Source organism: Vicugna pacos, chromosome X (assembly GCF_048564905.1).
Source record: "Vicugna pacos chromosome X, VicPac4, whole genome shotgun sequence".
Classification (NCBI taxonomy): Eukaryota; Metazoa; Chordata; class Mammalia; order Artiodactyla; family Camelidae; genus Vicugna; species Vicugna pacos.
Genome location: NC_133023.1, coordinates 36654064 through 36670363, shown reverse-complemented (window position 1 = coordinate 36670363; position 16300 = coordinate 36654064). Strand labels below are relative to the sequence as shown.

Below are 16300 nucleotides of genomic sequence, written 5' to 3'. Positions count from 1 at the left end.
TATATAAGACAGTAGCTCTGGAGGCAAGATCAGTTAGTTGTTTTGTTTGTTTGTTTTAAAAGAAAACCAGACAAGCGATAATGGGATCTCGACTGAGACCGAGGAAGTGGGGCTGAGAGATACCAGTGTGTCCAACCAGTAGAGTAGGACTCAGGGAGGGATTAGTTGTTGGTGTAGTGAGAGGAGTCGAGGAGCTCCTCGCCTGGTCATCTTGGGTGCATGATGGAGCGACAGAGGCTGTATTTTGGGCCACTTGACCCAGTCCCTGGTCACCATGATTGGACCAGGAACAAGCATCTTACAAAGGTTTAGTTCAAATATAAAATGTGCAGAGGAAGGACTGAGGACGGTGGTAACCTCTGAATGGATTTTCTAGGTGGTGGTGATGGTGGTTGTGGGCGGAGATGGAACGGGTATGTGTGGCTTTGGATTCATCTCGAACGTTTTAATTACAAAATAAAAGCTTATGTAAATGTAACATTAACCGGTGTTACATTTCTGTGAGCACACGAGTGTCATATTATTTTCCGCACTTTTCTGTGTGTTTGAACTAAATTTAATAACCAAATGGCAAAAAAAGTGCAAGAATCGGAGGAGCTTAGTACATGAAAGGCTTTGAGCCCTATCAAAGGGTTAAACCGGAAAGCGGCGGGGGCGGGGGAATGGTGCGGTTGTCAGCCTTTGTGTATGCACAATGCGTGCGGATTGAAAAGCCTCGGGAGACCGGTACCCGGCAAAGTGGGTGGGGTGGGCGGGGGGAGGTGCGCGCGGGGAGCTTTCCGCCTAGCCCCGCCCCGGCCTCGCCCCGAGCCCCCGGCCCCGCCCCGGCCCCGGCCCCGCTCCGAGCCCCCGGCCCGCCGAAGCCCCTCCTCCTTCCGTGACACCGCCTCCCGTCTCTAGGTAACGTGAGGTGGGGGCGGGGGTCAAACAACGCGGCAGCTAGTTGGCCGCTGTTGGCAGGCTCCTCTTTTCGGAGCCTTGACCCTCGGACGCTCAGGGCCATGGCCCTGCCGCTGCTGCCCGGCAACCGCTTCAGCCGGAATGTGAGTAGTGAGGGCGCCCTAGGTCAGAGGTGCTGGCCGGAGTCTGGGGTCCCGGCGTAGCCACCTCCCCGGGCCCCTACTGGAGACCTGCTGCTACTTCGCCTTCCGTGGCTTGGGCTTAACTTGGACCAAACTTTGTAGGCTGACGGAACCCTTATTCTCTACCTCCCCTTCCCCCTCTCTCCAGCGGCGTCTGATGCTTTCCCTCCATTAGATGCATGAATAGAGTCCTTACAGGTGGCAGGACCCTGAAAGGTAGCCGATGGTAGTATTGATGCTAATAGTCATCTTTGAGAGTTTAAGGTGTGCCACCTGTGCTTTAATCACCTTAAACCGCATCAGATGCTCCCTGCCGCCCTTTGTATTAGGTATTGTTTTGATTCCCATTTTACAGTTGTGGAAACTGAGGCACAGAGCAATGAGTCACTCACTGACTGGAGCTAACACAATGTCAGTGGTAGGTTTGTCCCAGGCAGCCGGTCTTCACAGCCCAGAAGCCTAATCACTCCTAAATACCTGGCCTGAAAGACTTTCTGTTATTAAAGTGAAGAAACCTGGCTCTTTCAAGGCTTGTAGGGGGCAGATAAGTAAGGGTTCCACCTGCCTATAAAGTTTGATCCTAACTTTATGGAGAAAGGGACCCAAACTTGGAGGAGTTTTTTCTTCATTTAGAATTTGGGAGTGGTTCATTTCAAAACAAGATGAAGGTATAAAACAGCACAACAACATTCAGAATTCTTGAGCATGAAAGAACTTTTGCCAATAAGTAGCATCTTATTTAAACCACAGCAGACGGATGATTCAGGCTTTTGTTTGCACTGGCCTCTATTGGATTTTCCAGTTGTGTCTGTAGGAAGAAGGTAATTAATACACTGATGGGAAGGAACTAGATGCAACCACTCAAAGTATTTGTGTAAACCTGTGATAAATTTAGAAACAGGCAGCAAACTGAAACATCTCACTTTATGGATTCTGTCTGTATCCAAGTTGTTGGCCCTGAAGTATCAGTTTTCTTTGTAGCTTCAGGTACTGCATTCTGACCATCACAGGCTGGCTGACCACTCCAATTTGCTTCTTGAACACTGGTTTGTGCATTTCTTGGCTGATGAGTAGAGGTTGGCCTTCCAGCCTAGCGCTGCCCTTTGGTAAGATTAAGGCAGCCACACAAATAAGTAAGAAAGACCCCCGCCCCAAAAAAGGCAAGGAATACAAAATATTCCAGAAGTAAAGAAGCATGCTGTGTAAAAGTAATTGTAATAAAAATTGTACGTAGAGCCCACAGCTTTGGGCCCAGCAACACTTCAGATTACCGATGCCCACCTCCTATAGAAATACCACAGCTCTCACACGCAGTGATGAAGAGTGGGAAGGAAAAAACAGTGGTTGGATGAGATATTTTAAAATCTGCAAGGCTGTACTGAGTGTACTTTTGCTTTTTTTAGAAAAAAATTTTATTGTGAAGTATAACACATGTATAGAAAAATGCACAGTGGATGATCACAGAATGAACATTAAAAAAAATATTACCAAAGCATCGACCTTGACTATGGTTCCAGGATTTAGCAAGTGAAAATACATGTCCCAGATATTGCATGAGACCTACTTATATTAAAAGATTCTTTTGTTGTTTCTCTGAAATTCAGATCTAACTGAGCATCTTGTATTTTACCTGGCGATCCTACTTATGACTCTTTCTGGTCATTATCCCTTCCTTACTCTCCAAAGGCAACCACTATTGTTAGGTTTTGCTTGCTTTTGAACTTTGTATTGATGGAAATGGCTGCTGTTTATTCTTTTGTGACTTTTTTTTTTTAGCTCAACATTATGTTTGTGAGATTTGTTTGTGTGGCTGTCTGCAGAGAAAGTTTGTCCATTTTCATTGCTCTATAGTATTCCACTGTACGAGTATGACACTATTTATATACACATTTTACTCTTGACAGCGATTTTGTTTGGGGTTATTAAGAGTAGTTCACTGTGACTATTCTTGTTCATGCCTCTCAGTACAATTGTCAGATGCAATGGCATTTTTAAAAATAAAGTTCTTCTTTAACATACTAAAAATTTTTTAAATTTTTCAAATAGTATTTTTATATTCAGCATTGGTAGATGCTGTCACAGGGCTTATGCCCATTTAAGTTCCCACCAGCATTTTATGTTCCTGTTGCTCCGTATTCTAACACTTGATATTGTTAGTCCTTTAAATTTTAATTATTTTGATCAGTGGATGTAGTGAGAATCTTTATTTTTAATCTGCAATTGCCTGATTCCTAATGAAATTGAGCACATTTCACACATTGATTTGTCATTTGGATATTCTCTTTTGCGTCATGTCTATTTGTCTTTTGTCTAATTTCTATTGGGTTGCCTGCCTTTTTCTTCATGATTTGTAGGAGTTTGATATAGATTTTGAATACAACTCCTTTGTCACATGTTTTCTTGTAAATATCTTTTAGTCTGTGGTTGGCGTTTTTACTCTCTTAATGGTGTTTTTGAAGAATTTTTTCTCTAGATGAGTGCTTTTTGCTTCCTCTTTAAGAAATAGTTCCGTACACCAAGTTCATGACAGTATTTTCCTGTGTTATCTTCTGGAAGTTTTGTTGAAATTTTGTTATTTTTACCTTTCACATTTAGATCTATAAGTAGAATGCATTTTTTTTTTACTTTTTTGACTTTCCACGTTTTACTTTATTTTTGTGTATACATGTATTTTTAAATTGAAGTATAGTCAGTTTACAATGTGTCAATTTCTGGTGTACAGTATAATACTTCAGTTATACATGTACATAGATTTGTTTTCATATTCTTTTTCACCATAAATTACTACAAGATATTGAATATAGTTCCCTGTGAGTAGAATGCATTTGTGTGTGTGTGTGTGTGTGTATGTGTATGTGCGTGCATATATGAAAAGAGGTAGGAGTCAGGTTGTATTTTTTCCCATATGGATATTCAGTTAACCCAGAACCATTTGTTAAAGAACAAAATTCTGAATAAATTTGAAAGAGCTTATTAGCTTTATTCAGTGATTCAGGAATCAGGCTGCATCCATTCTAGCAGATAGAAAGGAGCTCTGAAGAGCTATACAAGGCAAGAGATTTTATAGGAAAGTTGTACTAGGCAAAAATCAGGTTGGTTATTTTAAGGTTACTTTCCTTACAGGGGATGTAGGGGTTTATCAAGCAGATTACCTAACTAAATGCAAATCAGGAGTTTATAGTTGACTGGTTTAAGATTCTATTTCTAGGAGAGCTGAAAATGTAACTAAGTTTCAGTTTGGTGACCTGAGGCTTAGCATAAGCAACTCTATTTGGGTCCTGTTGTCTTTAACACAGTTTTGGAAATGGCCATCCTTTCTCCACTTCTCTGCAGAGTTACCTTTGTCATAATTCAAACATCCAAAATATATGTGGGTCTGCTTCCAGACTCAAATGTATTTGTAAGATTATTCACTTACTTTATGCCTCAGACCAATAGGGGGGAGAGAGAGAGAGGAGAGAGAGAGAGAGAGTGTGTGTGTGTGTGTGTGTGTGAGTGTGAACGAGGGAATGACAGTATACTTATTAGATACCTTGGGCTGACATTCAACAAATCAGTATTTATATATTGAGTATCCTAGTATGTGTCCAAATCAGGTGGCTACATGAAAAAAATTTTTTACACTAGCTTGGTACTAAATCTGCTACGCGTTGCCAAAAATTAGCATTGTTTGAAAAACTTGCACTTAGTTAAAATATTGGATGCTCTCTGGCACAGAATGGTCAGAGTCAGTAAAGCCAAATCTGGCCTTTGTATCCCCACTTCCCTTCGGCCTATTTGCTTGCTGAATTAAATTATCAAGCGAGAAACCTTGGCCTCCTGGAGATAGCTTAATTACTGGCTGTTGGGGCTGAAAATTATAACATGAGCTAACAAACTTTTATTGCTTTTTCTTAGAAATTAAAAACAAACTTGCTTCTCCTCTTAATTAGCTTCTGGGAGTCAGTCATGAGCAATAGATTGTTTTTTGTCCACAGCTAGGTGAGGTGCAAACTCTACTTAGGTCTCTGAGATGCAAGAAGTGTTGTACTTTCTAAAATATAAGCATTTGTACCACTGATGACATTAAAATTATTTTGATGTGAATTAATTGAAAACCTTCAGGAAAGATCATAACTAAATTCCAGACACACAGTATCTTTTTCCAACGATTTACAGGCTGGATTTTATTGAGCTAAGAGAATCTCAGGCATATTGTCAAAAATGATAGGATATTAAAGTTAAATGGGACATTTCCAGCTAAAGCTGAAAATCCTTTCTGCAGCATTTTAGACAGATGGTTGTGTAGCTGATCCTGAATGCCTCTAATGAATAATGAGGAACACACTTTCTGTTTTTTATGGCGCTACCTTGCCACCATCTTAGGAGGGTTTGTTGTAAACAGCCCATCATCTAATTTATAGTGAAGCGACTGTTTCCTTAAGAAGATAAAGAAATTATTTGAATTCACAATGGTAGAATAAAATGAAAATGTAAAATCTGTCTCACAGAAATACCTTGGACTTTATTTTTTATCTAGACTAATATAAGTTTGCATATTAATATAGGAGAAATCGTTCTTTGGGAAATTTACCAGCAATTTAAATGATAAACAACTGAAAGAGAAAAACACTATGAGGAATACATAGTACACATCTTGACTTCATTATGTGATGTTAGATAAGTCAGTTTAAATCTGGCTCAATGACAAATATAATTATAAAACAATGATTTTATTCACAAGGTAGAGGGTTTCCCAACCTAAAATTCTGCCTATAGATTCCTGGCTGTGTTCTTGGTGGTCAATTACATGGCCTTAAAATAATTTGCACTGGGTCCAAACCCTTAACCTGACACCTGAGGCCAATGGAGTTTGCCATTCATTTTGTGAGATCAATTTAATGAATCACGACCAGCATTTAGAAAACAAACAAACAAACAAACAAACAAAACCGAGTGGAATAAAATGGAAAAAATCAGCGCATTATGCTTGGGAAGAGTAAGTATTGTTTCATGAACTTTTGTTTCCGTCACATGTACGTGAACTGGGTTGCCCTGAAGTCTACTTGTTCTCGTGGGTGTGGTCAGTATTTGAGAAGCACTCACTAGAGCCATGGCTACCAATTCTTGCCTCTGATTTAAGTTCTAATCTTCAACATCCTTCAAGGCCAAATCTAGTCTCTCACCCTTCAGGAAGCCTCAACAGAGCCTAGTTAGCCTTTCTCAGTGTTTATTTTGGTTATTGTTTTTGTTTTTTATTAAGGTAAAATTCACGTAACATTCAATGGACCATTAACCATTTAAAAGTGTACAGTTTAGTGGCTTTTAGTGTATTCACAGTGCTCTGCAACTATCTCTAACTAGTTTCAAGACATTTTCATCACTGCCCCAATCTTTTTACCCCAAAGGAAACTTTGAAATGATTTTCAGGTCTTGGGGAACTCCTGCAGAAAAATGATATTGATAGCCTATGGTAATTAGCATGATCTATAAGTTGTAGATATAATGATCCAATAAAAATGGTCTCTTGTGAGTAAAAATAATAGTTTTCTATGGGTTTGTAGATTTTGGCCAGTTTATTCACCTACTCTGTGTAGTTTCCCTTTTTCACAAAGGATATCAACTTTGATGCAAGAGGGAATGTACTAGAGGAAACCTCAGGGGTTTTTTTTTCTTATTGGAAAATTTCCTACTCGCTATTTCCCCCTCCTTTTCCATGATCCAAGTAGGCCTGAAAAATCTCTCATGGTTTCTACTATGGAGGGGGCTGGTAATGTATGCTATGTGGTGTATGGTATGAGCAAGAGTCGTTTTCTCCCTTATTTACAGCTAAAAAATGACTTTTAGCCATGTTTTCTTGAGAAACAGGTAGTTAAGCTTAGCTTACCTTTCTGTCCTTTTCATACATTTAAAAAATTCATAAGGCAGCATCATATATTAATGTTAAGTAACTTTTAATCCAAGGTGGAATTTACTTGTTCAGTAAGTGTCAGCAGCCTTAAGTGAGTAGGCTGTGGGGCCCAGGCCAAAGTTCACAATAGCTTGCACCTGGTAAGAGGTAAATGTGTGCATGTGCTAGTAGCGTGAGTACGCATTATGAACAATACGCATGCTCCAGCTGCGTGAGTCTGCATTATGAATACTACGCATGCGCCACTAGCATTCTATAAAAAGGACAAGTGCGCCACGCCTGGGGCGCGCCATCTTGTTGTACTAGAGTAAAGTATTGTTTCGCTCCGTGTCACCTCCTCGCACATTCTGTTTCGCGGCATGTCAGCTCCCCGCGCATTTTTCCAGTTGGGCAGCTCACGTCTTCAATCCTTCTCCAGCCCCCCGCGGCTGACAGTAGGCTCAGCTGATTTCATTTAAATAAAAGAGTGTAAGTTCATTTCAATTAGTGCTGTTTTCAACATGAAAATACAGACAATGTTAAGTAAGTAAAGCTACTAAAATCATTGATAGAGCAATATGAATAGAAATATAGCCTAAGACACAGTTTTACATGAGACTTAAGTGTTAATTTTTTTTTACTGACTGACATGATCAGGCTCAAATATAGGCAGTTATAAAATCATTATTTTTTTATTGAAGTATAGTCAGTTTACAATGTTGTGTCAATTTCTGGTGTACAGCATAATGCTTAAGTCATACATGAACATACATAGATTTGTTTTCTTATTCTTTTTCATTATAGGTTACTATAAGATATTGAATATAGTTCCCTGTGCCATACAGTAGGACCTTGTTGTTTATCTATTTTATATATAGTAGTTAGTATCTGCAAATCCCAAACTCCCAATTTACCCCTTCCCACCCCCTTCCCCCCGGTAACCATAAGTTTGTTTTCTCTGTCTGTGAGTCTGTTTCTGTTTTGTAGATAAGTTCATTTGTGTCATCTTTTTAAGATTCTATGTGTAAATAATATCATATGGTATTTGTGTGACTTACTTCACTCAATGTGATAATCGCTAGATCCATCTATGTTGCTGCAAATTGCATTATTTCATTCTTTTTTATGGCTGATTAATATTCCATTGTACACCACATCTTTATTCATCAGTCAGTGGACGTTTAGGTTGTTTCCCTGTCTTGGCTATTGTTAAGTAGTGCTGCTATGAACATTGGGTATATGTATCTTTTTGAATTGGAGTTTTATCCAGATATATGCCCAGGAGTGGGATTGCTGGATCACATGGTAAGTTTTTTTTTAGTTTTTTAAGGAATCTCCATACTGTTTTCCATAATGGCTGCACCAAATTACATTCCCACCAACAGTGTAGGAGGGTTTCCTTTTCTCCACACCCTCTCCAGCATTAAGAATGTGATTTTTTACTGCTTTGCTGTACACATGAAGCTAACATTGTAAATTGACTACACTTCAATAAAAAATAAGAAAAAAAAAGACTTTAAAAACTAAAAGTAAAGAATAAAAATTAGCTCTTCAGTATGAAACCTATGATTGTACTTTACCATATAAACACTCAATTCTGGGTCAAATTTGAGATAAGCACATACAGATTTCATTTTCAACTGAAATGAGAAGATTTCTGACCTTCCTCTTGATACCTATTAAATGAGGAAAGCTTTCCTCATACCTGTGAAAAGTTGAATACCACAGCAAAATGCTCATTGCATTCCTGTGAATGGCAAGATACTTGACTTTCACGTAAATTTGGAACTGGCCATAGGTGTATGTTTAACTTTAGAAGAAATTGCCAAACTGTCTTCCAGAGTGGCTATACCATTTTGCATTCCCCCCAGCAACAAATGAGTGTTTGTGTAATTTCGAATTCTTGAGAGCATTTGGCATGGGCATTGTTTTGGATTCTAGCCAGTCTCATAGGTGTGTAGTGGTATGTCATCTTGATTTAAATTTTTATTTCCCTAATGGCTGATGAGTGATGTTGAACATCTTTTCATGTGCTCATTTGCCATCCTTATATCCTCTTTGGTGAAATATCTGTTTGTGTCTTTAGTCCATCTTTAGTTGGGTTTTTCTTTCACTGTTGAATTTTGAGAGTTCTTTATGTATTCTGGATACAGGTCCATTGTTGGATATGTGGTTTACAAATATTTTTTCCCAGTCTGTGGCTTGGATTTTCATTCTCTTGAAAAAGGCTAGAAAATACGTATACATTTTTAAAGATAAAATACCATGTGAATCCAAATTGATATTTCAAATGCAAATTAAAGATTATAGGATTTTTATTTTACTCCTTTGATTCTATACTTAATTTTTACTTAGATTGAAAAAATTTTTTTATTTAAATTTTTAAAAATTGAAGTACAGTCAGTTACAATGTGTCAATTTCTGGTATATAGCACAATATCCCAGTCATGCATATACATACATATATTCATTTTTGTATTCTTTTTCATTAAAGGTCATTACAAGATATTGAGCATAGTTCCCTGTGCTATACAGAAGAAACTTTTTAAAAATCTATTTTTATATATAGTGGCTAACATTTGTAAATCTCAAACTCCTAAATTTATCCCTTCCCACCCCCTTCCCCCAGTAACCGTAAGATTGTATTATGTTTGCCAGTCTGTTTCTGCTTTGTAGATGAGTTCATAGTGTCCTTTTTTTCCTTTTTTTTTTGCATTCCACATGAGTGATATCACATGGTATTTTTCTTTCTCTGTCTGACATCACTTAGAATGACGATCTCTAGGTCCATCCATGTTGCTAAAAAATGGCATTATTTTATTCTTTTTTATGGCTGAGTAATATTCCATTGTATAAATATACCATAACTTTTTTATCTAGTCATCCGTCGAGAAAATCTTGAATCATAAGGACATTAGCATAATTACTTGCTTTATGTTACCATAAATAAAAATACATATCTGTATAATAGTTTTTGATTAATAATAATGACATCATTATTAACAATTTGAGTTTTGAAAATAGTTTAATATTTCTTTGCAGTTCTGTTTTCAAGATCTCTCTCCCTAGGATATATGGTCAAGTTATTGGGTTTTAATTTCATTTAAATGATTCCAGACAGTATAGTTAAGTCACCAAGTTGATACCCAGTTAAATTCATTCATTTCATTTTGCTTTTGCTTTTTAACTTAAAAAATTTTTGTTTTATTATAATGTAAAAGTAAAACATTTATGTGGTTTCAAAGTCAAATTTACAAAGTGAGGTGCAGACAAGTCTAGCTTTTCTTCCTATCCCTTCAATCTTGTTCCCTCCCTCTATAAATAAGAACCAAAAAAAAAAAACTATTTAGTTTAGGGTTATCCTTCCTTTTTTGTGTTTGTTTTTTAAAACAGCAAATTCTTAAATATGTTCACATGATCTCTTATTAAATAAATGGTAACATGCTCTGTTTAGTCTCGTGCACCTTTCATTTTTCCTTTTAACAGTTTATCTTGGAGATTTCTTCATAGTAGTTTACAGAGCTATCCTCATTCCATTGGTATGTGTATTCCATTTGTAGCTACATAGTACTCCATTGTGTGGACATAACATATTTTGTTTAACTCGTCCCCTTTTGATGTATAGTTGTGTTATTTCCAGTCCTTTGCTATTACAAATAATGCTGAAATAAATAGTCAAAGTTGTGCTTCAAAAGAAACCATCAAGAAAGTGAAAAGGGGGGAGGAGATAGCTGAAGTCGTAGAGTGCATACTTAGCATGCATGAGGTCCTGGGTTCAATCCCCAGTACTTCCATTAAAGAAAAATAATTAAATAAATAAACCCAATTACCTCCTCCCCCCATAAAAAAAACACAGTGAAAAGGCAGCTACAGTATTTTACAGGGAGAAAATATTTGCAAAGCATGTATACGATGAGGGATTTATATCTAGAACTCTCAAAACTCAACAATAGAAACACAAACAGTCCAATAAAAATGTGCAAAATGTCTGAGTACACATTACTCCAAAGAAACTACACATAGCCAATAAGCACATGAAAAGAGGCTTAACACCATTAGCTATTAGAGAAATGTAAATTAAAACCACGATGAGATATTACTTCACACCCCCTAGGATGGCTGTAACAAAAAAGACAATACCAGGTGTTGGCAGGGATGTGTAGTAATTGAAACCCTCACGCATTGCTGATAGGAATGTAAAATGGTGCTGCTGCTGTGGAAAAGTCTGCAGTTCCACAGAAGTTTAAACATAGAGTTAACTGTATGACATACCCAAGAGAAAAGAAAACATTTGTCCACAAAAGATGTATATGAATGTTCATAACAGCGTTATTTATAATAGCCAGAAAGTAGAAAAAGCCCAAATGTCCATCAGCTCATGAATGGATAAGCAAAATATGGTATATCCACACAATGGACTATTATTTGGTTGTAAAAAGGAATGAAACACTGATTCATGCTACAGCATAGATGAACCTCAAAAACATTATACCACAAGTGATAGACAAAAGATGACATATATACACACATATATATACACAAAAGACTGCATCATAAATATTTTGTGATCTCATTTATGTGATATGTGCAGAATAAGCAAATCTATAATGACAGAAAGACTAATGGTTGACTAGACTTGTGTAGGAGAAGGGAGGAAATGGGGAGTAAACTCCATGAAATCATATTTTAAAGGGATGAACTTTATGGTAGACACTTAGGTTGCTTCCATATGTTGGCAAGCATAAATAATGCTGCTATGAACATTGGGCATGTATCATTTTGAATTAGTGTTTCCATTTTCTTTGTATATATAGCCAGAAAAGGGGTTAATATCCATAATATATAAACAGCTCATGTAACTCAATATCAAAAAAACCCAAACAACCCAATTTGAAAATGGGCAGAAGACCTAAACAGACATTTTTCTAAAGAAGACATTAACAGATGACCAACAGGCAAATGAAAAGGTGCTCGATATCACTAATCATCAGAGAAATACAAATCAAAACCGAGAGATACCACCTCACACCTGTCAGAATGGCCATCGTCAAAAAGACCACAAATTACAAATCTTGGCGAGGATGTGAAGAAAAGTGAGTCCTTGTACATTGTTGGTGGGAATATAAATTGGTGCAGCCACTATGGAAAACAGTATGCGGTTTCCTCAAAAAAACTGAAACTAGAACTACCATATAATGTATAAATTATACCTCAATGAAACTGTTGAAAGAATAAATAGCCAAAGAAAGGAGTTGGTAGTGGGAAATTGCTGGACAGACAAGCAGTAAGTGATTACTGTGCCAGATCACGGGATGGTTTTGATTTAAAGTATTCCATTTCTTGTTCCCGGTAACTATTGAAATGTCCTTGAAATGACATGATTTCAGACTGGGTCACTTCTTGAAGCTGCCATTCGTACTTTGGATATGACATAAAACTCCTTTACTATTCCTCAATGTTAATTTGCATTTCAGAAATTAGAGTCACTTTGCCTATTCAAGGGTCAAACACCTAACTCTGGTCATTTTTGTATTCTGTCCTGAACTTTATAGCTGTGTCACTTAGGATACTTTTGCATATAAGTAACAGAATACCTAACAGTGGCTTAAGCCAAATTAATTATCTCATATGGTAAGAACTCTAGAGGTGTGGCAGTTTCAGGTTTAGACAGTGGCTGATGAATATCATAAAGGACTCAGATTATTTTTAATCTCTCCATTCTGCTGTCTTCAGAGTGTTGCTTTTCTTTCTTAGGCTTGTGACCTCATGGTTGCAAGATGGTTGCCTCAGTTCCAGACATCACAACTTCCTACAGTCATGTTCAAGACTAGCAGGAAGGCTCTTATATCAGAAAACAAAGTGTTTCCCAGTAGATTTCCGCCTTCCATCTTACTGGCTAAAATTGAGTCACATGGCTGTCCTTTGCTACAAGGGAGATTGGGAGCTTGATTTTTCACCATCTATTTTTGGAACTGAGACTGAGAAAAGGTTGCTAATAATGGGTGTTGGGAGCCAGCAAAGTTTGTTTGCCACGCTAGCCACAGACTCAATACCTGTGAGTCTAGATGCCCCCTCCTCAGCCTTAGCATGCCTTTCTTAAAATTTTTTGTTTGTGTTTTTTAATTATACAAGTAACACGAGTATATTATTGTAAAAAATTCAAACAATACCGTTCTTTCTTAATGATCTTCTTTGTCATAATGGAAAACAAACCTAACAGGTCCAATTAAACCAGCAAGCTCACTGCCTGTCGTTTGAATATCTCCACTCAGCCGTTGGTTTACTCGCCCCCTTCCCCAGCAGCATTCCCATACCTCTTCCTCTTCCCATTCAAATACTCTCCTTCCCTTGAACCTTGGCTCTAATCCCCCCTCATTAAAGCCTTTGCTGGTCATCTCAGCCGGAGCCATCTCTCTGGCTACATAACCCTGGACACTCATGTTGTACAGACCACTCATTGACTGCCTTATTGCCTGTGTTGTGTTTTGCATTCTTTATGTGTGATTATGACATTCCTCAGCTGACTGAGAAATTACAATTGATGCTGTTTGGGTCACCCTTCCTTAGCTGGGGCAGGCCCTTACTTAATAGGTGCCTGTCGATTGCCCCCATCTATCTGTAGCAGAGTTGCCTAAAAATTACTGGAGATAAACACAATTTGGGAGAATCATCTCCAGAATGCTTCTCACTGGTATCTTCTAGTGCTGCTGTGGAACAAAATATTTCTTATTTTAGCAACAGTGAATATAAAGGAGGAAGAAACTCATTTGCTTCTGTGGCTTAAATAGGTTAGAAGCCTCTCAGGATGCGTGGCTTATATGAAGCAGCCAGGACAGTGTGAAGATGTCACCGTGCAAATTGTGACAAAGCCTCTCTGTGGCCTATTGTGCCATGCAGTGAGACGTTTCTCTTTTCCCTCTTGGCATCCAGTTTGGCTTTTTCTGGAAGCAGCAGATTTCCCTGAGCTTTCATCAGGCAGGACCCTTTAAGAGACCAGTTTCCTGAGAACAAGATTCCACATATGCACTAGTGCAAATGTAAAGGATTTTCTTGTGCCATTTCCCGAGGGGTTTATCCCGTTCCTGCAGTTGTTGAAAGGCCAGATCCAAATTTGTGTGTGTCTGGGGAGGAATTCCCCAAAGCAAAAGAAAGAGAGAGGTGGGCATTTTCATTCCCTCATTATCCAGGCCCCGGGATGCCCAAGTTGACCTGGGAACTGCACTGTGACAAAGTGACAAGCTTGGCCAGTTGAAGGGCAAACAAATTCTTTACTTTCCTGTGTGTTTGGCATAGTCACAACTGCTAGAGGAGGGAATAGTCACAACTGCTAGCGTTTTGGGGGAGATCAGGTCAATTCACATGCCTTAATGGTTAATTTAGACCACCTTTGCTTCTTTGCATGAGTTTGGTAATTGAAACAGAGATGCTTGTTTTGCCATTTATAGGACCATTTCCAGCTCATCTCTGCGAGACTTTAGTGATTCATTGCTCATCTATATTCATGTTCATATGTAATACCTTATAAAAGGCACCTGAGTAGAACCTCTCCTAGTTACTGAGGAAATTAAACCCTCTCTTTCCTTTTATTGTTAATTGAAATTTTTATGGAGTTAATTGTAGATTTACATGCAGTTATAAGAAATTATACAGAGAGATCCGATGTACCCTTTACCCACTTTCCCATTGGTAACATATTGCAAAACTAGTGTAATAGCTCAACCGGGATATTAACATCAGTATAATCTATTGATCTTATTTAAATTTTCCTGATTTTACTTGTACTCATTTGTGTGTGTGTGTTTAGTCTGTACACTTACTTCATCAGTGTAGATTACTGTGACCATCATGATAGTAAAGATATAGAACATTTCCATTATCACAAGGATCCCTTGTATTGCCCTTTTATTACCACACCCACTTCCTTCCCATCAACTTCCACACCTGCCCCGACCCTGCCATCCCCCACAACATCCCTAAGTCCTGTTCTCCATTTCTAAAGTTTTATTACTTTGAAAATATTTATGGAGTCATAAAAGTATGTATCTCTTAGGATTTTTTTTTTCACTTGGCACAAATCCCTGGAGATTTATCCAGGTAGTTGTGTGGATCAATTGTTCATCCATTTTTATCGCTGAGTAGTATTCCGTGTATGTACCACAGTTTCTTTAACCATTTACCTGTTGAAGGATATCTGGGCTATTTCCCGTTTTTGGTTGTTATGCATAAAGCTGCTCCAAACATTCATGTACAGGTTTTTGTGTGGACATATGTTTTCATTTTCTGGGATAAATGCCCAAGAGTGCAATTGCTGGATCTTAAGATAATTGCTTGTTTAGTTTTATTAAAAAAAAAAAACTACTAAACTGTTTTTGAGAGCAAATGTACCATTTTATAATCCCAGCAACAGTGTATGAGTGATCTACTTTTTCTGCATCCTAGTCAGCAGTTAGTGTTGCCACTGTTTCTCATTTTAGCTGTCTGATAGGTGTGTAAGGATACCTCGTTGTGAATTTAATTGTCACTTCTCTGATGGCTAATGAGTTGAATATCTTTTCACGTGCTTATTTGCCATCTGTATATCCACCTTGGTGAAGTGCCTTTTTATGTCTTTTGCCTGTTTCTAATTGGATTGTTTTTTAAACTGTTGAGTTTCAAGAAATCTTTTTTGTTTTTTGAGTTTTGAGAATGCTTTATACATTCTAGATACTAGCCTTTTGTCTAAGATGTGTTTTCTCCCAATCTATAGCTTGTCTTTTTCTCCTGTTAACTATCTTTTGCAGAGCAAAAAAAAAAAGTCAAATTTTGATGAGCTCCAGTTTATCCATTTTTTTCCCCTTTTATGGATGATGCTTTGGTACTAAGTCTAAGAACTCTCGGCTCAGCCCTAGATCCTGAAGATTTTCTCCTGTGTTTTTTCCCTAAAATTTCTGTAGTTTTACATGTTCTATTCAACTCTGTGACCCATTTTGAGTTAATTTTTGTGTAAAGTGTGAGATTTAGGTCAAGGTTCATTTGATTTTGCCTATGAATAGCCAATTACTCCAGTACCATTTGTTGAAAAGGCTATCTTTCCTCCATTGAATTGCTTCTTTAAAAAAATGTTTATTGAAGTGTAGTTAACTTTAAATTTTGTTTTTTTTTTTTTCTTGGAGGAAGGAGGTAATTAGGTTTATGTATCTATTTATTTACTGGGAGGTACTGGAGATTGAACCCAGGACCTTGTGAATGCTAAGTACATGCTCTACCACTGAGCTATACCCTCCCCGTGAAGTGTAGTTGATTTACAATGTTGTGTTAGTTTCAGGTGCACAGCTAAGTGATTCTATTATGCATATAAATATATTCTTTT

The 16300-nt window shown here is 37.7% G+C and overlaps 1 protein-coding gene across 1 annotated transcript in view; it reads left to right on the top strand.

The window, feature by feature from the left end:
- The first annotated feature begins 972 nt into the window (after window positions 1-972).
- The window catches only part of EFHC2 (EF-hand domain containing 2), a 178178-nt gene continuing 162850 nt past the window's right edge, over window positions 973-16300 (top strand). Inside the window, exon 1 of the mRNA XM_015247248.3 lies at window positions 973-1043. Coding sequence (XP_015102734.2) covers window positions 1002-1043 — 42 coding nt within the window. The 5' untranslated portion in view covers window positions 973-1001. The remainder of the gene's footprint in view (window positions 1044-16300) is intronic.